Source organism: Anabrus simplex, chromosome 3, assembly GCF_040414725.1.
Source record: "Anabrus simplex isolate iqAnaSimp1 chromosome 3, ASM4041472v1, whole genome shotgun sequence".
In the NCBI taxonomy this organism is placed as follows: Eukaryota; Metazoa; Arthropoda; class Insecta; order Orthoptera; family Tettigoniidae; genus Anabrus; species Anabrus simplex.
In genome coordinates this window covers 399,177,816-399,200,657 of record NC_090267.1, presented here as the reverse complement: position 1 = coordinate 399,200,657, position 22,842 = coordinate 399,177,816, and the positions used below count along the sequence as shown (strand labels likewise).

General features: G+C 41.4%; 1 protein-coding gene across 5 annotated transcripts in view; it reads left to right on the top strand.

Moving 5' to 3' along the window:
* LOC136866431 (glutamate receptor ionotropic, kainate 2) overlaps positions 1-22,842 on the top strand; it is a 274,181-nt gene that overhangs the window by 188,550 nt on the left and 62,789 nt on the right. For all 5 annotated transcript variants that reach the window (XM_067143358.2, XM_067143357.2, XM_067143356.2 and 2 more), the window contains 2 exons: positions 10,934-11,152; positions 21,931-22,143. In XM_067143358.2, coding sequence (XP_066999459.1) covers positions 10,934-11,152; positions 21,931-22,143 — 432 coding nt within the window. The remainder of the gene's footprint in view (positions 1-10,933; positions 11,153-21,930; positions 22,144-22,842) is intronic.

Sequence of the window (22,842 nt, the reverse complement as noted above, 5' to 3'; positions counted from 1 at the left end):
CCTTTGTGGTGTAGTGGTTAGTGCGATTAGCTGCCACCTCTGAGGGCCCAGGTTCAATTTCTGGCTCCGTCACAAGATTTGAAAAGTGGTACGAGGACTGGAACGGTGTCCACTCAGCCTCGGGAGGTCGATTTCCATTTCAGTCATCCTCGAAGTGGCTTTCCGTGGTTTTCCGCTTTTTCTTCAGGTAAATGCCGGGATGGTACCTAACTTAAGGCCACGGCCGCTTCCTTCATTCATCCTCGTCTATCCCTTCCAATCTTCCCATCCCACACAAGGACCCTGTTCAGAATTGCAGGTGAGGTGGTCTGGTATATGTAATGGTCCTCCTCCCCAGTTGTATTCCTGACCAAATGTCTCACGTTCCAGGACACTGCCCTTGCGGCCGTAGAAGTGGGATCCCTTGCTGAGTCCGGGAGATAAAATAAAATAAATAAATAAATAAATAAATAAATAAATAAATAAATAAATAAATAAATAAATAAATAAATAAATAAATAAATAAATAAATAAATAAATAAATAAATAAATAAATAATAATCGTGTAGTCTCAACTACCGTGTGCAAGTATTTTAATTCGACGCCATTTGGATGATTGCTCGTCAAATTGGACATTCCATTTTACTCTAAGCCTACTAGATGGCAGAATAAACCGAATCTCCCTTGGGCGTCTATGGCTGAGTTTTAATTAATTTTATCGGATAAACACCAAGATCATTTACATGCCAACATTGTAAGACATGGAGTGTCGAATAGACTATTTCCTATCCTTCATAAATTCGACTACCACTGCCGAGTCTGAACCCGCTATCATTGGATCCGGAGACCAACAACCAACACTCTATCATTGGTCCACAGATGAGGCTATCTTCTTCTTCTTCTTCTTCTTTATTTTCATCGGTCGTTGTGATTTCTGTTCCTCCGACGAAGTACATCGTCGTCCTCGAATCCGCTTGTGTGAACAATTTTCCTGATTATATTCCTATCCTTGCAGATTTGGTGATGCTTATTCAGTGAGATGTTTCTCTACTTGCTTATACCATTCCGATTTCGTATTTTTCATCATCATCATCATCATCTGTTTACCCTCCAGGTTCGGTTTTTCCCTCGGACTTAGCGAGGGATCCCACCTCTACCGCCTCAAGGGCAGTGTCCTGGAGCTTCAGACTCTTGGTCGGGGGATACAACTGGAGAGTATGACCAGTACCTCGCCCAGGCGGCCTCACCTGCTATGCTGAACAGGGGCCTTGTGGAGGGATGGGAAGATTGGAAGGGATAGGCAAGGAAGAGGGAAGGAAGCGACCGTGGCCTTAAGTTAGGTACCATCCCGGCATTCGCCTGGAGGAGAAGTGGGAAACCACGGAAAACCACTTCCAGGATGGCTGAGGTGGGAATCGAACACACCTCTACTCAGTTGACCTCCCGAGGCTGAGTGGACCCCGTTCCAGCCCTCGTACCACTTTTCAAATTTCGTGGCAGAGCCGGGAATCGAACCCGGGCCTCCGGGGGTGGCAGCTAATCACGCTAACCACTACACCACAGAGGCGGACGATTTCGTTTTTTTTTTTTTTTTTTGCAAAAAATTGTGTATTCTATAAATAAGTCTGTTGTTATTTATTCTTTCCGAATGGCTAAAAAACTGAATTAGTCGCAGTCACATTGTATCAGTAAGTTTTGATATTCTTCTTCTTCTTTCTGCGCTATGCCCAACTAAGGAGCGCGACTGAACTTATTTCGCTGATGTCATTGCCTTTTTCTTCTTCCAAAATCTCTTCATCTTCTCGCTGTGGATTTTCTTGCGATATTCTGACCAGGTTTTGTTGGTGGTAGTGCTTGAATGATGCTTAAAACGGTGATTGTTGACTAATTTACTGAACTTTACTAACACAATGTCATCTGTGATGCCCCTATGTCCTGAATATCTTTTCCAACTTCGAGCAGCCAATTTTTTTCACTTTCATTGATAGGGCATATTCTCAGAATATGTCCATAAAATTGCAAACGTCTTTTACTAAATGTGTCTGAGATTTTCTCTGAGTGTTGGTACAGATCATGAGATTTCCTTATCATCCAAATCCCCCTTTACAGCTTGGTCCAAAAATATCCCTTAAGATTTTTCTTTCTTGCTTTTCTACACCTGTAATCAATGATCTGCCCCAGTGAACAGTGTTTCAGATACATATACTGCTTCAAGGCTTGATTACAGTGTTATAATATCTTAATTTTGCATTTCGGGATATACAGTAGAACCCCGTTTCTCCGAAATACAGGGGCAAGAACCACTTCGGTTGACGCGTTTTTACGGATGACACATGGTAAATATTTTCGGAAGTTAAATGTCGAAATAAAAATGAATAAACTCTGTTAAGCAAAGGTGCATACTGCATATTAATATTATTTTTTTTTACATAATGTCACTCATTGTATAAAAAAAGTAAAGTCAAAGCAAAGTCATCTCCGTACAGGCCATGAAGGCCCTTGGAGGGGTGGAAGGTAAAGGCTTCCACCTATCGTAACCTCAGCACTTGGTGGGGTAGAGTGGTTAGCTCTAAGCCCGGCCACCTTTGCCCCCAGGAATTAACCTGGTACTCATTTTTGGTGTAGGCTGAGTGAACCTCAGGGCCATATGCACCTCCGGAAGTGGAAATCTCGTTTCTTAAATTTTACGACGTCCTGACAGGGATTCGAACCCACGTCCTTCCGGGCGAACCGAGAACGCCTTTACCGCCTACTCATTGTATAAAATTAGTGATTTTCTTCTGTATTTTCTTGGTGCAGTGCAAAGCAATCTGAAATAATGAAACAATTATTTTGCAATGAGGTAGGAAAAGCATTGGAACTACTGTATAAAGGCCAGTGGAACGACCTTGGGTGAAAGAAACGTATAAATTGAGAAGAGTCGCTGGACTTCCCTGGTTTCCTAACAGAAGCTGCAGTAGAGTCCGAGCAGTAAACAAGATGAAACTCCCGCAACTGAAGCAACGTTAACCACAGTATAACAGTGTTTCAGATACATATACTGCTTCAAGGCTTGATTACAGTGTTATAATATCTTAATTTTGCATTTCGGGATATACAGTAGAACCCCGTTTCTCCGAAATACAGGGGCAAGAACCACTTCGGTTGACGCGTTTTTACGGATGACACATGGTAAATATTTTCGGAAGTTAAATGTCGAAATAAAAATGAATAAACTCTGTTAAGCAAAGGTGCATACTGCATATTAATATTATTTTTTTTTACATAATGTCACTCATTGTATAAAAAAAGTAAAGTCAAAGCAAAGTCATCTCCGTACAGGCCATGAAGGCCCTTGGAGGGGTGGAAGGTAAAGGCTTCCACCTATCGTAACCTCAGCACTTGGTGGGGTAGAGTGGTTAGCTCTAAGCCCGGCCACCTTTGCCCCCAGGAATTAACCTGGTACTCATTTTTGGTGTAGGCTGAGTGAACCTCAGGGCCATATGCACCTCCGGAAGTGGAAATCTCGTTTCTTAAATTTTACGACGTCCTGACAGGGATTCGAACCCACGTCCTTCCGGGCGAACCGAGAACGCCTTTACCGCCTACTCATTGTATAAAATTAGTGATTTTCTTCTGTATTTTCTTGGTGCAGTGCAAAGCAATCTGAAATAATGAAACAATTATTTTGCAATGAGGTAGGAAAAGCATTGGAACTACTGTATAAAGGCCAGTGGAACGACCTTGGGTGAAAGAAACGTATAAATTGAGAAGAGTCGCTGGACTTCCCTGGTTTCCTAACAGAAGCTGCAGTAGAGTCCGAGCAGTAAACAAGATGAAACTCCCGCAACTGAAGCAACGTTAACCACAGTATAACAGTGTTTCAGATACATATACTGCTTCAAGGCTTGATTACAGTGTTATAATATCTTAATTTTGCATTTCGGGATATACAGTAGAACCCCGTTTCTCCGAAATACAGGGGCAAGAACCACTTCGGTTGACGCGTTTTTACGGATGACACATGGTAAATATTTTCGGAAGTTAAATGTCGAAATAAAAATGAATAAACTCTGTTAAGCAAAGGTGCATACTGCATATTAATATTAATTTTTTTTACATAATGTCACTCATTGTATAAAAAAAGTAAAGTCAAAGCAAAGTCATCTCCGTACAGGCCATGAAGGCCCTTGGAGGGGTGGAAGGTAAAGGCTTCCACCTATCGTAACCTCAGCACTTGGTGGGGTAGAGTGGTTAGCTCTAAGCCCGGCCACCTTTGCCCCCAGGAATTAACCTGGTACTCATTTTTGGTGTAGGCTGAGTGAACCTCAGGGCCATATGCACCTCCGGAAGTGGAAATCTCGTTTCTTAAATTTTACGACGTCCTGACAGGGATTCGAACCCACGTCCTTCCGGGCGAACCGAGAACGCCTTTACCGCCTACTCATTGTATAAAATTAGTGATTTTCTTCTGTATTTTCTTGGTGCAGTGCAAAGCAATCTGAAATAATGAAACAATTATTTTGCAATGAGGTAGGAAAAGCATTGGAACTACTGTATAAAGGCCAGTGGAACGACCTTGGGTGAAAGAAACGTATAAATTGAGAAGAGTCGCTGGACTTCCCTGGTTTCCTAACAGAAGCTGCAGTAGAGTCCGAGCAGTAAACAAGATGAAACTCCCGCAACTGAAGCAACGTTAACCACAGTATACATAATCTTCATGACGACTAATATAGAAATAATAATAATAATAATAATAATAATAATAATAATAATAATAATAATAATAATAATAATAATAATAATAAAGTAAGAGTAATAATTCCTGCTTTTGCAAGAAAAAATGTATCATGGGACGAACTAGATGGTAACAAAATATTTTGTTTTATAGTACACGTGCATTCTGGTATAAGTCATTATATAAAAATAGGGTTCGCCTAGTAGCTCTCATCACATTTAGCAACAGAATTACTAATATCGGCGGCTAACAACGAGTGGGTAAAAACAAAATGTTAAAATACAATTTTTCCAGAGCATTTCGGTTAAGTGGGATTTAAATTACATCTGCTCCAAGTGAGTGCTCTTTGCAATTTAGAGACCCTTTCTTCGTTTGCTTCACGATTCAGTGCTGAAGGTTGACTTCTCCCAGGTATTCGAATTTAGACTCTTGGGATATTTTGTCATATTGGGTTTTCATTGGCTGTCCATCTAGGTACTGAAGAGATCCTTCCATGTAGTGAGATTTCTGATATGCGATCTGGAGTCCTGTTCTAGATGCAATTTCATGGAGTTTTTCAATGGATGTAATCGTTTCCTGTCTGTTATTGGACAACACCACTAAGTCATCAGCGAAGGCCAAACACTGTAAATTAATTTTCTTTTCACGAAATCTGCCAAGGGTTATTCCTTTAACTTCTTTTCCCAAATCCTAATCACGTTTTTTTTTTTTTTAAACAAGATTAAACAATAAAGGGGACAAGTCATCTCCTTGTCCGACTCCCATTTTAACATCAAACGGTTCAGACAATTCCCCTAAGAATTTAACCTTGGAAGTGGTGCCTGTTAGTGTTTGCATGATTAATTCTCTTGTTTTCCTGTCTACTTTGAATTCTTCCAGTACACGGAAAAGTGTACGTCTGTCTATGAAATCATATGCCTTTTTTGAAGTCCACAAAATTAATCACCGTTTGCCTGCATTTAAAAATTTGTAGGTTGGTATTGAGGTTAAGAATCTGTTCTGCACACGACCTGCCTTTCCACAACCCTGTCTGGTATTGTCCATTCCAATGATCTGTTTACATTTCGAATCTCTTATAAAGGAGTTTTGGAAGAATTGTGTAGGTGACTGTTCGTAGGGAAATATCTCTGTAGTTATAGACATGATACTGTATAGCCTTTTGGGCTTATGCCGTGTCAAGAAAATAAGGTGAAATTCTTAATGTTTCGCATTTCTTCTGAGGACGCAGAGCACAGTTCTCTGCGAAACGTTCAGAACGTCACCTTATTTTCTTGACTTGGCATAAGCCCAAAAGACTATACAGTGTCATGTCTATAAGTACGGGCCGTGAAAGCATCAATGGCAACATCTCTGTAGTTATTTATGTCAGTTTTATCCCATTTCTTCTGTAATGGGTGAATTATTGCACACTTCCAATCTTCAGGAATTGTTTCACCGGTCCAGACATCTGTAGGAGTTTTATGGATTTAGATTTATTTAGATATTTTTTTATAATTTCGAGGAACTCTAGTAATGCTCTTTGATCTTACATTCTGGCGATCACTGTTTCTAAGTATATTTCTCATTCTTGCAGCTACCTTTTTACCAGCATCTTTTCTTCATTCTGAATCTCCTTATCCTAGCAATCCTCCTTTACTATTCTCCCTAGCATCATTTCAACCTTGTGAACTTAAACCTCCTGAGTCTACGGATAATGACCAATGTGACATCACCTTAGTGCACTGAAACTATGCTAGTTGGTAAAAAACTATAAGGAACGCCAAGTATGCTATTGTGAGTAAACTTCTAGTTGAAACTGTCGGTTGTATACATAAAGGGGGATCTAGTGAATATATTTCTGTCACTTAATTATCTAACAAGTAGACCTTGTTATTAATTCCCTCGCCCACATCAGATCGAATACCAGTGCCTCAGAATGCCAAGAATACCGCCGCTGATAAGGCAGTCTCGCTTCCCTCACTTGAAGTATGCGCGAGTGAACGGCCGCTCACTGCTACCTGCGTTGCACTGGCCAACGCCAGTCTGATCCAATGCTCACGCAGTCTATTTGTGTGTCTGTACAGCACACACCTACATTCCGTTCACAATAATACTCGTGATGCTCGTGGGCTACATTTCCGAGTAATGAAAGACAGCTTTAAACAGAATCAGCATTGACAAGGCAGCGGAAAATAAGACAAGTTTCCTTGGAAGAAAATGTTTGTTTGTTTGTTTGTTTGTTTGTTTTTGCTATTTGCTTTACGTCGCACCGACACAGATAGGTCTTATGGCGACGATGGAATAGGAAAGGCCTGGGCGTGGGAAGGAAGCGGCCGTGGCCATAATTAAGGTACAGCCCCAGCATTTGCCTGGTGTGAAAATGGGAAACCACGGAAAACCATATTCAGGGCTGCCGACAGTGGGGTTCGAACCCACTATCTCCCGGATGCAAGCTCATAGCTGCGCGCCCCTAACCACACGGCCAACTCTCCCGGTACAATGATTTAGAAAGGGATACATATCTGACCTGATATTTATTATTTTCAGTGCGGTTTTACATGCTGATTTCAAATCTGAAAATCGTTCTACTCTATCACGTCGGATTTTGAAGATGTTGACCAAGTTTTACTTTTCATGGAACAGAGTTCATGGAGAATTGTTTTCATAAGTTTCCGTTAATTTTTATACAAACCCGAAATTTTCATTTTATTCTTCCTTGTCAGTGATAGTGAGCGTCATATGGTTCAGGGTTTGTATAAATTCACCCGATCTGTTTTGCTACGTGTGCGGCTATATAAAAAACAAACCCCATATTTGTCATGTGATGCATTTGCACTAATCTTAGCTAAAGACATGTTAATTAGTACTTGTACTCCATGTAGCAATCAATACTCTATTGAAACTCTGTCTGCGAGTTGGTTTCCTTGATACAATGTTAAAGATATGTAAATTGTTGATGTATATCTCAAAAACAGTGGGTGATAGAGATAAATGGTTTGCACATTTTGAATCAACGTGTTTCAGTTGTTGCGTTGTTGGATACCTAGATATCCACCGAAAGTCATTTTTTATCAGTATTGTGAAACAGAACTTTAGAGAAATCATAAATATTAGAGTAAGACGAGGACTTAACATTGACTCTGACCCTTCTTCCTTTGTGACAGAGATCAAAGCAAAATTCCAGCCAAATAGATCCAAGCAAGAACTTTCACAAATCTCTAAAATAGATACAAACCTTTTATCAGACCGAAATCAACAATAAACTCCATACAAAATGTATGACCAAATGGAAAGAGTTCAGAGATGTAATGATAGAATCAGCAAATGAATTGGGATATCCACCAAGAAAAAGCAAATTTCGGTTGTGGAATACAACATGTGACACAGCCATTGAAAGTAGAATCGCGGCCTGGAAGCTATGGAATTCGTGGAATGAAAAGCAGATGACTGGACTAATTTTGTAAAGATCAGAAAACAAACATAAAAAATTATTCGGATAGAGGAACGCAATTATGATAAGAAGCGATTGGAAGACATAGATAAATATTTTAAAAATAACAATATCGGAGAATTCTACAAATAATTTCGAGAGGAGACACAAGGTTTACAAACCACTGAATCTTCACTTCAAGAATTCAACAGCGAGATTGGTCATTAGTAACAAAGACAACTTGAGTTACAAAATACTTCGAGAACTCCTTAATTGTGAAGTACCTTTAGAATACATTTAACATCACCCCAATAGGAGAACAACCGTCAGAACCACCAACTGTACAGCAGATAGAGCAATATACTATCCATCTTTAAAATATATATTTATTTACAATCTGCTTTACGTCGCTCCGACACATGATAGGAAAAACCTAGGAGTGGGAAGGAAGCAGCATTGGCCTTTATTAAGGTACAACCCCAGCATTTTCCTGGTGTGAAAATGGGAAACCACGGAAAACCATCTTCAGGGCTGCCGACAGTGGGGTTCGAACCCAACCCCACGGCCAACTCTCCCGGTATCTTAAAATAATAATTATAATAATAATAATAATAATAATAATAATAATAATAATAATAATAATAATAAGACAGCTGGTGAAGATGGGATACTAACTGAAATGTTGAAACTCGGTGGTAAATTGGCAGCTGCAACTTTACACAAAGTTATCGCAGATTGCTGGGTAAAAAGAGAACAATACTAAATGATTGGAAACACGCCATACTCCATCCATTGCACAAGAAAGTGGACAAGACAGACCGCAACAATTACAGAGGTATTTCCTTACAGCCAGTAGCTTACAAAATTATTTCTAAAGCGTTAGTACACAATCTAGAATAACAGACAGAACGCACTATCGGTTAGTACCAAGCTGGATTTCGAAAAGGTCGATCTCGTCCAGAACAAATTTTCAATCTTAAAATAATCCTTAGCATAAGAGCATTATGTAACCTCACCAGAGTTGTCTCTTTAATTGATTTTAAAAATGCTTATGATTCACTAGGATAGATAGACAGTCCGTATTCCTAATCTACCAGAATTAGAGATAGATAAAAATACTAGAGAAATGGTTAAACAAACACTCACAGATACAACCTCAAGAGTTAAGTTTCTAAATGAATTTTCAGACCCCTTCAAAATCTTCTTTCTTTTTTTTAGAAGCCGCTGTATGTCGCAGCGCGCAGCGACACAGATACGTCTTATGGCGACGATGGGTCTGGAAAGGGCTAGGAGTGGGAAGGAAGCAGCCGTGGTCTAAATTAAGGTACAGCCCCCGCATCTGCATGGTGTGAAAATGGGGAAACCACGGAAAACAATCTTCAGGGCTACCGACAGTGGGGTTCGAACCGAATGCTGGATATTGGCCGCACTTAAGCGACTGCAGCTATCGATCACATGAATGTATTTCTGGTGCCAGCATCCTAACAGCCGGCCAGCAGGTCTTGGATCCGCTGCACATGTTTGATGATGATCAGGTGCCATCAAGTCGACGTCGACTCCCGGCCTCCAGATGTTTCGGATTTGACGGAGTCTATCCTTCTCAGTGCTGGCCGCCCTCGTCTCCGAGACACCCACCCGCCCCCAATCTTTCCAAGGATAATAGTATCTTTCAGTGAATCATAGAGTCTCATAATATGTCAAAAATATGGCAGCTTCAATTTTTTAATGAATGCTTTAAGAGACAGGTATGGTTTGATCTACTAAACATCCCTGCAACTCACACACCACACATAACACTGCCCTCCACCACAATAACACTCAGTTACCTTCACATGGCAGATGCCGCCCACCCTCATCGGAGGGTCTGCCTTACAAGAACTGCACTCGGCTAGAAATACTTAACGTTCCAACAGTGAGACATCGTGATGCTTCAATTCCAAAACTAGTGACATGCACTAATCAAGCAGAGCACCCGCACCAAATACACACAGTTACGAGAATATATGATGGCTTCGGTAGAGGCGAGAAGCGCCAGATCCCGAAGGGTTATGGGAAGGCAAGTCCGAGCAAATAATAAAATGTATTTGCTCACCAAGTGTCTCCAAATAAAAGTCCTGGGTGCAGGATGATAATAAGACGTGAAAGCACGCGGCACGGCAAGATATTGAGCCCTCCACATACACCACACCCAAGACTGGACTGAGGAAAGGACGACTACTGCTACTACTAAAATGTTCCCATTCCTCCCCTGAAGGGGGAGGCGGGCCTCTTAGACGGTGACGCCGTCTCTCAGGCTGGGAGATTTGTTGCGGTGAAGGAGATGCTCGGAGAAAGTGAGGGGGTTTGCGGCCGTGAGCTATACCAGGAACAGTCCCTGCATTCGCCTTAGTGCAGGAGAATGGAAAACCACGGAAAACCATTCTCAGGACAGCTGGTTGGGGCCAGCCGTGAGGTCCAGCCTTGTGAGGAGAGGATGGAAAATCTCAGTATATATAGGGCATGTGGAAGATTCTGGAAACATACGAAAATAGTTGAGAGATGGCGTATTCGTGACGTGAGGAAGACGCGGTGAGTGAAGAGACAGAAGCATGCGGCGTTCAGTTGTTCAGGCGGCGATGCAGAAGTTGACGACAAAGGAAAATGAAGTAGCATGGAGACTTTTGGGACAATGTTATAAGATCTTACCCAGGCTTTTGAATACTCACAAATAAATGACAACAAGATACACGTTTGTGTTTTTCTGACGGTTTCGAAGATGGAACGTGTAAATTTTGATACTAGCTTATTTCATCATTCTCATATTCATTAACATTTTTTAACCTTTTCAGAGGCAGATCGAAGGAATGACGGGCCTTATAGAGCTGGATACCAATGGACGCCGTACATCCTTCTCTGTAGACCTCGTAGAGTACACTTCAAAAGGTTTCCAGAAAGTCGGTGTCTGGAACCCGATAGACAGATTCGTCAGCACGAGATCTCGCATTGAACTGGAGACGCAGATTGCTGGTGTTCTCGGAAGAAAACTCATGATCGTATCATCAAAACTGGTAAGTTAAATATTTAACTTCACTGAAACAAGGAGCCATTATTTCTTATAGAAACAGGTAGTTGCTATTTACTTGCACAATTTCCTTCTCCATTTAGTACGTGCATTTTTCTGGTCTCTGGACACCCCTATGCAAAGCCATAATAAAATACCCCGTTGATTGCGGTCTCCTGCCCGCTCTATTTCGCATCGGAATATTCTTTGTTACATTTTTATTAACGTTTGGAAGAAATTGAAAATGTTACTTCCTTGCCGCGAGTATAGTCACGAACGTGATGAGATCTTTACTTTCATCTTATTTTATCTGAACCTTGTAGCCATTCAAATCTTGGCCCATAAATATTCATTTCAAGCAAGAAAATTCGGTACAGCCCTCAGAATCTCCCGGTACCAGCTTACACCCTCTCCTTCATTTGTCAGATTCACACGGACATGGACACACCTGAAGAGCTAGGGGAGATGTGGAGAGCGAATGACGGAAGACATGAATCTTTGAGGTGGGGGGGGGAGGCATTTTAATAGAGTTTTCAGCTGGATTTACATCGCACCAGCAGAGATAGGTCTTATGGCGACGATGGGGTAGGAAAGGGCTAGGAGTGTGAAGGAAGCGGCCGTGGACTTAACGAAGGTACAGTCCCAGCATTTTCCCGGTGTGTCAATGGGAAACCACGGAAAAACATATTCAGGACTGTCAACGGTGGGGTTCAAACCGACTATCTTCCGAATACTGGATACTGGCCGTGCTTAAGCGACTGCAGCTATCGAGTTCGGTAATAGGTGTTAACTGTGAGAAAAGTTCTGAAGCAGTCAGGGATGTGCCAAAGCTGTAAAACGTTTATCGCAATAATATCGGATAAATAAGAATCACTGTGGGCCACAAAGTGGCCTCAGTAATATTGGAGCTATGAAACAACTCCCATAAAATGAGAAGTTTTGTGGTTTGGTACCTATTCCCTTCCATTTCCACTGTTCATTTCTTGTTATTTTTTATTCAAACGTGGTCGCGCAACCCCGTACCCATTATTTTTAGAATTTTCTGATCATCCTCACGTTCCTTGGATTAACCACTGGCACTGCTACTAATATTTCTCAATCTGATATTTCAGACTCGATTTCGCTCTCGCTTCTGTTTAGAATTTCAGAAATATTTCCGCTTGCCAACTACTGCCCTCTACGCGACATGATAACTACTACTAGCCTTGGTTTTAATGGAGACCAGCACGACAGGGTTTTCAGTCAAATAGAACTTGAACTAGTTGAGATAAACTAAGTTTTTCTCGCCAAAAGAGAGCAGTTCTTTCTCTTTCGATCGGTATGTAATATGCCATGCCACCTCTTGGCATAATACTTGGAATACGAGCTCAAATCTCACGCGATTCTCTCAGCCGTATGTGTACGATGAGTCCCACGCACTTTTGCATGTATTGTAGCTGTAACGGCATTTGGTGCATTGAAATAAAAGGAAAGCAATTCGAAACATGAAAATAAATTTAGAATCATTAAAATCTTATCTTAAATCAAAATAAACAAGGTAAAATATACGCTAACTCTAGTTAGGATATAGACAATGGAAGGAACCCTACAAGGCAATAGATCGAAGGACTTTCAACCGAGCAGAGGAGGGGTGGCCACGGCTCTACAGTGGTTCTACGCCTCTGCATTCGGGAGACGGGACAGGGCTGGACCTCACGGCTGACCCTAACCGTCAGCTGTTCTGAGAATGGTTTTCCGTAGTTTTCCATTCTCCTTAACTAAGGCGAATGCCGGGACAGTTCCTAGTATAGGCCACGGGCGCCAACCCCCTCACTTTATCCGAGCATCTCCCGGCCTGAGAGACGGCATCACCGTCTAAGAGGCCCACCTCCCCCTTCAGGGGAGGAATAAAACCTTTTATAGTAGTAGTAAGGACTTTCATGGCTCAAACTTCAACCAAAGCATAATATGGTCAATACCAATTTATAATAAAAATAAGGAAGTAAAGAACATTAGCATAAACACAAAATAATAATACAAACCCACGTTTAATTAAGTTGCAGTCTTAAAACGATCTTGCCGGTACTAGTCTTGAAGGAAAATACCTCTTGAATTGCAACAGACATGAAATAAAACTGAAGTTAAGATGTGGAAGCGAACTGGTCCACTACGCAGAGTGGGTTGATATTCGAATAAAGAAATGCGTAATCGATTTCAAGTTGAAAATTTGAAGCGATCACCTTCACTAAAAAGAAATACAGGTCATAGGGAAACAGTCTAAAATAAAACTGAATTGCCGAGGTAAAGCTTATTGAGTAATTTAATTTTAAGGTACAAAAACTCTTAGAAAAGCTTGCCTCGTTCAAAATTGGCTAAAACACTCTTACACCCATCAAAAAATTTAGATTCATGTTAGTTAAATCGACAGGTAAACAAATTAAGATATAAAATGAAGTTAAATTAAGTTACATTAGGAAATGTATGATTTGCTTATCCAAAGAAAGCCAGAGCTGCACATAGAGTACAGAGCTACCGGACAACACGTCCGCTCTACCTGATACCGAAGACAGAATGAACATCCCCTGCGACGCGCTTTCCGAAGATAGCCCACGCTGGGTGGTACAACAGTAAACATCACAGCAAAATTAATGACCAATCACTGCACAGAATTAATCGAATTTAATTTTTGATTTGATGTGGGTTATCTTGTTTTTGGACACTTCTCGAAGCTTGTCTTGTGCAAGTCCCAGAAAGGTTGACACGTGCGGTACAGAGTGTTCCACAAATTCCGACGATAAAATTTAATACATTTTTAAATGACCCAGAATTTACTTGAAGTAGGCCAAGTGCCTGGTGTGAAAATGGGAAACCACGGAAAACATATTCAGGACTGCCGACGGTGGGGTTCAAACCGACTATCTCCCGAATACTGAATACTGGCCGCACTTAACCGACTGCAGCTATCGAGTTCAGTAATAGTTTTTAATTGTGAGAAAAGTTCTGAAGCAGTCAGGGATGTGCCACAGCTATGAAACGGTTATCGCAATAATATCGGCTAAATAAGAATCACTCGCAGCACACGTTAGATAAGCGAATGGGTTATAATTCCGCGGAAATGGGGAGTATTTTGTTTTACGACGCCTTAACCCGCGAGAACTGGCATAGACCTATGGGTTATTTTGATCCGAGCCGTTAAAATTACTTCATATCTCCCCTATGAATAACCCCTACTTCCTGCGCCCTTCCTCCTTGACTTGAACTATACATTGCACGTGTTGGCAAATCAGTAATTGATTCTGCTCCTCGAGGTGAAGTTACTTCGTTTTATTTCCTCCTAGGTCAAAAAATCCTATGGCGCCATTGCTCACGAGTTAAGTGTTGCTTCAAGTGGTAACGAATAAGGACTGGGAAAAGAGACACATGAAAGGTCTAGTTTTTAATTTTTCAAAAAAAAAAAAGCTCGGAAGAAATTTTTTTTGTTTTTCATTTATTGGAATTCAGGACAAGCCCACTCAGCCAGTGAATTATGTAAGGAATGAATTTATTTATTTATTTATTTATTTATTTATTTATTTATTTATTTATTTATTTATTTATTTATTTATTTATTTATTTATTTATTTATTTTCCAAGAGCCTCCGTGGCTCAGGCGGCAGCGCGCCAGCCTCTCACCGCTGAGTTCCGTGGTTCAAATCCCGGTCACTCCATGTGAGATTTGTGCTGGACAAAGCGGAGGCGGGACAGGTTTTTCTCCGGGTACTCCGGTTTTTTCTGTCATCTTCCATTCCAGCAACACTCTCCAATATCATTTAATTTCATTAACCATTCATTAATCATTGCTCCAGAGGAGTAGGACAGGCTCCGGCAGCCGGCACAATTCCCATCCTCGCCGCTAGAAGGGGCTTCATTCATTTCATTCCTGACCCGGTCAAATGACTGGAAACAGGCTGTGGATTTTCATTTTCATTTATTTATTTTCCAATAATGTTGATTTCGATACAGACCACTGAGATGTTTTATGTACTGTAATTAATTGGAATATTTATTCAATCGTCATTTCATATAATTAATACGTCGGCTGTGAGATTGTATCCCGGAGATAGTGGGTTCGAATCCCACTGTCGGCAGCCCTGAAGATGGTTTTCCGTGGTTTCCCATTTTCACACCAGGCAAATGCCGGGGCTGTAAGGCTGTACCTGAACTAAGGCCATGGCCGCTTCCTTCCAACTCCTAGGCCATTCCTTTCCCCTCGTCACCATAAGACCTATCTGTGTCGGTGCGACATAAAGCCAATAGCAAAAAAAAAATCATATATCTTTATATAAGCTCGCCGGACAAAAAGAAAAAGAAGTCATCCCCGGATAAATCGTTACAAGCATCGTTTAATACTGTGCAACTCCGCCTCTGGACATGATAACCGCCTGGATTGGGTTAGGAAGCCAGTCCACAAAGTTGTGCAGGTACATCGCATCCAGGTTAAGCCACTCGCTGAGGATTTGATCACGCAATTCCACCAAAATGCGGGGATGCTTATGTCGGTGTTTTACCCCCTGTTCCAACATGTCCCAGAGATTTTCAATGGGGTTCAAGTCAGGTGATTCTGCAGGCCAATCGAGATGTAATAGGGGGAGGGAGTGTTCATAAAACCAGTAACATATGCCTCCAGTCCGATGAATATTGCTGTTCTCATCTTGAAAAATCGGGATATCAATAGCGTACTCATCATGCAGATGTTGACTGAAAGGCAACATCTAATCATCCAGAATGTTTAAATAAACCTGCTGGTTCGTGTTAGTGGTCACCTCAGTGAGCCGGCCAAATCCATGATACGATAAACACCCCCGAAACATAAAAGACCAACCTCCGGCTTGAACCTGACCTTGCACACATGCAAAATGAAATGCTTCATTTGGCCTTCGATGCACTCGACATCGTGTGTCCTTGGAATACAGACAGAACGTGATTCGACAGACCACATTACGTTCCTCCAGTCAGATACTATTGTATCCACGTTCGAGGATTTCTAGCCCATTGAAGACGCGCAACTTTATGTGCCTGTATGAGCAATGGCCTCTTGCGAGGCGACCGAAACCAAATATTCATTGCATGCAATTCCGATCGCGATGTTTTCTCGCTAACAGGTTCCTTCATTCACTGACGGCAGCAATTTCTGTCGGTTTTGGAAGCGATTTTGATTGACAAGCTGTGAAACGCGTCCCTCTCAGCCAGGATATTTTCCGACCACAATTCTGACGCCGTGTTTCGTGGCCTCGTGTAGCACAGCACTGCTTGTAGACCCGTTGGACAGTTCGCTGCGAAATACCAACAAATCCAACAACTTCACGCACCGTATGGTCAAGGGTACGGCCAAACACGGTTGACCTTTTTTGCCATTCTGTCACATCCTTGTTGACGAACACTGTGCACTTGAAACATCAATGTCTCACAGATAGCTACTGCCTTATGCTCACGTAAAGGCAATGCGCGTGCGGTTGAGCACGGGATTCGTTCGCTGCGCCATCTGTATAGGCCTACCGTGCGCACTAGGGTGACTAACTCTTGTCCGGTGAATTTATATATTTATAGGGTTATGCTATCATCATTGTATCACGGTCGTGTTAACAAGAGCTGAGCTAGTTTCCGCAAGAATAAACTATTGCGACACGGAGTCTATAATGGTCTTGCAACGATTTACTCATACGGAAAGGACAACAGGTTGAAGCACACAGGCTTGGACAAAGGGTCAGTTCAAGATATCTACGTCAGCTTGGGGAAGCTACTTTGTTTCGGGATATTTCGGCCTATGAGGAAGCGGCTACTTGGATTGATTCGATGTGCAACTGACTCCAGAAAAAGGGAAAGAAAGAACTCCAATACTTTTTCTATATGTGACGATCTACCAACTGGAGGTCACTATAGAAAATATATACGATCTACGGAATCCACGCAGCCTTTCTTATTCTCGTAAGTCAGGAACAGCTTATAGCGGCAATGTTGAGTTACGTTCTAAGACTACTCGTAGTCATTATTCGAGTCTGGAATAGAAAAAAAAAATGACTTGTTAAGTCTTCTTCGATTATAGCGTTTTATATATGGAAAGTTGATGTCAATAACTTGGAAGAATTCCAGTCTTGGATTCTCTCCACTATATGAACCCATAGGTACTGGTTTGTCCTTTGTCAGGACTAATATTCCATTATGAATATACTGTATATTGGCGTAACAGGGAGTGTTAAGGCTAGATAAGACGTCTTTTAATTAGTGAATGACGCACTCAGCTAGCAGCAATGGTAGTATGGTGACATGATGGACAGCTATTCGGCAAAGAACAACGGGGAATCGAAAACCATGGAAGCAGCCCGGATGAGAGGAAAGTCGAAAACCACGGAAGCAGGCCAAATGACAGAGCCTACAATTCGTGAGCCTATGAGCAAATTGCTGCAAGTCACCGCGTGATTAAATTAATTTAATGCTTAACTTCAATCTCGGTTCTTGGTGTGATACCGCTATTTCACCCGTAAAATAAATTCTTTTCTTTGCCCTTTTAATTCAGAATAAATTAATTATCCTTGTTTTTCTCAAAGGTTAGGGGTTAATGGTTAGTGTCCCGTCACCCTATCCCTGGGAATCTTTAGATTCTCCCCTTTTAAATATAAATGTAATCTCAGAGCCTTCAGCTCTGGACTGACACCCAACCACTGTAGAAGGAGTCCGACTCCTTGGCTGAACGTTCAGCGTACTGGCCTTCGGTTCAGAGGGTCCCGGGTTCGATTCCCGGCTGGGTCGGGGATTTTAACCTTAAATGGTTAATTCCAGTGGCACGGGGGCTGGGTGTATGTGTTGTCTTCATCATCATTTCATCCTCATTACGACGCGCAGGTCGCCTACAGGAGTCAAATAGAAAGACCTGCACCTGGCGAGCCGAACCCGTCCTGGGATATCCCGGCACTAAAAGCCATACGACATTTCATTTCACTGCAGAAGGAAGAGTCAATGATAAACGGGATGGGGAAACCACGGAGAGCGTTTTGTATCAAATTTTAAAGCTTTAATTATCAGAATTAATCCGACTCGATGGCTGAATGGTCAGCGTACTGCCCTCAGTTCAGAGGGTCCCGGGTTCGATTCCCGGCCGGGTCGGGGATTTTAATCGTTTTTTATTCATTCTTCTGGCTCGGGGACTGGGTGTAAGTGTCCGTACCAATACTCTGCTCATCATAGTCAGACAACATACCGCACTACCAAACACCACAGAAACACGCAATAGTGATTACATCCCTCCATATAAGGTTGGCATCAGGAAGGGCATCCGGCCGTAAAGCAGGGCCAAATCCACATGTGTGCCGCTGTTCGCACTCGCGACCCCACAGGTGTGGAAAAAAAGTGGTAGGAAAAGAAGAAGAAGAAGAAGAAGAAATTATCAGAATTAGCTTCCAAGTGTGCGGCGATTTCTGGGCACGTCACATTAGTTACTGTACCGTATTGTGTAGCTAGCGGAACGGATACGTCACATTATTGTGATATAGGAGAAATTGATTCATCTTCTCGTCATAAAGCCCTTTTTGACTTCCAGTTATACACGTGAGTAGGCCATGGAGTGAAGGAGGTAGAAGTGGTACAATTCCGGTAGAGTGAGAGCGATGCTTCCCCCTGTGGGTGGGGGCGGTATAATAACATCCACGGTATTCCCTGCCTGTCGTAAGAGGCGATTAAAAGGGGATTCAGGGGCTCTGAACTTGGGAGCGTTGGTTGGCGACCACGGGGCCCTTAGCCGAGTCCTGGCATTGCTTACACTTACTTGTGCCAAGCTCCTCACTTTCATCTATCCTATCCGACTTCTCTTGGTCAGCTCTTGTTCCTTTCTGACCCCGATGGTATTAGGTTCCCGAGGCCTAGGGAGTCTTTCATTTTCACGCCCTTCGTGGCCCTTTTCCTTCTTTGGTCGATACCTTCATTTTTCGAAGTGTCCTATCCCTTCCATTTTTTCTCTCTGATTAGGCTAGTACTACATAGAGGATGGTTGCCTAGTTGTACTTCCTCTTAAAACAATAATCACCGAGCTCGATAGCTGCAGTCGCTTAAGTGCGGCCAGTATCCAGTAATCGGGAGATAGTGGGTTCGAACCCCACTGTCGGCAGCCCTGAAGATGGTTTTCCTGTGGTTTTCCATTTTCACACCAGGCAAATGCTGGGGCTGTACCTTAATTAAGGCCACGGCCGCTTCCTTCCCATTCCTAGGCCTTTCCTATCCCATCGTCGCCATAAGATCTATCTGTGTCGGTGCGACGTAAAGCAAATAGCAAAAAAAAAAAACAATAATCCCCACCACCATTAAGAGCCATGCTAGGTAAAGGTTTTAGATCCGCAATCCAATATCGTTAAGAAATGCATATCACTCAAGGTAGGCAGACTGGTCACTTTTATGGAGAACTATTGAGAGAATAGGTGGTAATTGGTATCCCAGTGACTACAATTTCTGTAGTAGACAAGTAGTGCGTAAGTGGTGTGCACATCCAAAGAATATGTGATTGAGATCTGCAATTGCATCAGCTGAACATGAACATAATGGATTTTGTGACGGTGCTGATGGAAACAACCGTGGTGAAATTTCATTCTTGCGATTGCTCTGATGAATTGGCGCGAGCAGGGAGACGTTTGGTGCCGACGTGCGTTCGGAATATCTGAATCGATAGTGGCATAGTGTTTCCACGTTGTTGGGAGGTATCATACCACTCGTTGCTCCACGCCGTCAGTTAGGAAGATATTGGTAGTGATGTTGGACGTTGGCAGCTTGTGATATTTTATGCTATGATCAATGTTGCTGGTATAAACTTCCTTGTTATTTATCAATCTAAGAACCCTCCAACCAGGCGAATTAGCCGTGCGGTTAGAGGCGCGCGGCAGTGAGCTTGCATCCTGGAGATAGTGGGTTCGAATCTCACTGTCGGCAGCCCTGAAGATGGTTTTTCCGTGATTTTCCATGTTCACACCAGGCAAATGTTTCGGTGCGACGTAAAGCCCCTAGCATAAAAAAGAACCCTCAGAAGGTAATCAGTCGAATATTTCTGAATCAGCTGATTGAGTAAATGGTCCTCGATCACAAGAATCGCTGAGCAGTTATGAACAGCCTTCCTCGTTCAGTCGAAAACACATTTACCTTCCCGGACCTCCACCGAAGAGATCCCGAACAAGATATGAATATTCCCCTTCTATTGTGGACAGGCAAACACAAACTGAGTGTTACACATGTAAAACTATAAAAATGAAATGGCGTATGGCTTTTAGTGCCGGGAGTGTCCGTGGACATGTTCGGCTCGCCAGGTGCAGGTCTTTTGACTTGACACCCATAGCTGACCTGCGCGTCGTGGTGAGGATGAAATGATGATGAAGACGACACATACACCCAGTCCCAGTGAAATTACCCAATGATTTTTAAAATTCCCGACCCTGCCGGGAATCGAACGCGGGACCCCTGTGACCAAAAGCCAGCACGCTAACCATTTAGCCATGGAGCCGGACATGTAAAACTATGATGTGTAAACAACACAGGAGTCCTGTATGTTGCCAATGTGCGGAACGCACTATTTGACATGATGAGTAACACAGTGAACTTTGGAAAACAACACCTGCTTCCTGGATAAATACCATGAGTTTTAAATTGCTGAAGTGTTTCTTATGATCTTATTCTTTATAAATATTGTGATATTTCGATGAAGTATTGGTATTTATTTTCTGGACGAACTTTTAATTTTGTACTTAATACTTGTAGGTCCACTTTTGTACCCAGATATGTTTGATGTTTTTCTGCATCGAGTTAATGAATTGTCAAAAGCAACACATATTGACTAGAAACAGTTTATTACATAAAATTCAACCCAGACTTTTTTTATTTATGAAAAGATAAAATTAAAACATGGGTACAACAGACCTGCGCGCCAGCCTTCACGGGTTGATATAATTTAAGAATATGAAACAGATTTTTGAGATATTTGAGGTGGAAGTCCTTATTGACTCCCTGTGTGATTTTTTTAAATGCTGTATTCAAACATCTTGTTACCTTGTTTTATCTTAATGCAGTCCCGTTTAATATGTAGTTTTCTCGTGATCCTGTGAGTAGCACCTAAAAAAGGGAGAAAATAGTTAAAATTTCCTACATGTGTAAAAAATAAATCTCGATACTTTCATTATGTTCTTGAGGTAAGTGTGATTTCTGAAAGTTCTTCAGTGTCTAATGAAACTGAACCAAACAAACCTTCACATCATATTATGTTAACAAGAGGTATCACTGAACTAAGTAATCTGTTGTACAGTTTACACCATTTCTGTAGGATATAAACTAGACGATCTTGCCAAGCCCATTTATTTAAAAAATACTAGATTGAATAATTATGTTGCAGAAACCTTCCTGTAGCTACAAACTCCATTTATTAATATGAGGTTTTCATTGAACTAAACACTCTGTTGCAAAAAATCTCTCCACCTTAAGGATATTTTAATACGGATGTTCCATTGGACAATAATGTTTATTTATTTACTGTAATTAAATTGCTAATTAAACTGTTATCGTTCCTCTTCGAAACCTTATCTACTTTGTACACTCTAAAATCCCTAGGAGTCTGTAATAGGAATTTCTGAACATCCTGTACATAACAAGATTCTTCTAAATATAGGCTGATTCTGAGGACAAAATATATTTCGAAACAAAAATAGTATCTACTAAGAACTGTGAAATATTTCCCTACCTGTTGAATATAATTTCGAGGTAGTTAGAATAATCCATCGACCCCTGTTTGTTTATTTGTTGCAGGGCCCTCCCTATCTAATGGAGAGGAACCAGACGGACCCACCAACACTTTTTGGGAACGACAGATATGAAGGTTTCTCACTGGACCTCATTGATGAGATAGCGAGAGAGCTCAAGTTCAAGTACGAGTTCCGGTTGGTCCCTGATCAAAAGCATGGAACCCAGGACCAGAAGACTGGAGAATGGAATGGACTGATGGGAGAGCTACTCAACAGGGTAATGTATTGAGTATTGATATCTTCGAATGTAATATGCATTGGCTACAATCTCCGATGATCAAATTGGTGAGAATAGGAACTCACTGATTGCACATATTACTCACAAATTTTAACATCTACCACCCTTGAATTTTACATGTACAATTTAAGGGAAATAAATAAATAAATAAATAAATAAATAAATAAATAAATAAATAAATAAATAAATAATGTGTGTGCTTACTGATGTTTTGACCTGAAAATGAAAAGAGAAATTCGTAACACTATGTGACGACACCGGTCTGTACTTCTTCCTTTTCGTAGTTCCTCATTCTTTCTCTATTCCGAGATATAAAATTTGGCTAAGTTCAAGCTGTGTAACTTCCTGAAGTATATATATATATATAGGCTATATACTAGTTGTAATACCTGGCACTGCCCCGGTACTTTTATGAATATTTACTTTTGGAATCTGTACTACCTGTTAATTATGTGTGAAGTGAATTTTTGTATATTTTTATTGTGACATTAATTGATATTTTGCGGATTATTTAGTAGTACTAGAATTACTGTTACGTGTTTAATTTTTAAGTTTTGAATCATTTTGTTTCGAGTTATTCTTCCTTGTGGCAGCCCAGACTGTCTGGGAAGTAGGTGATTCTTTCAAATAAATAATAAAAGTAAGTGATAACTGTATGTATATAAGCGTCGCGCTATA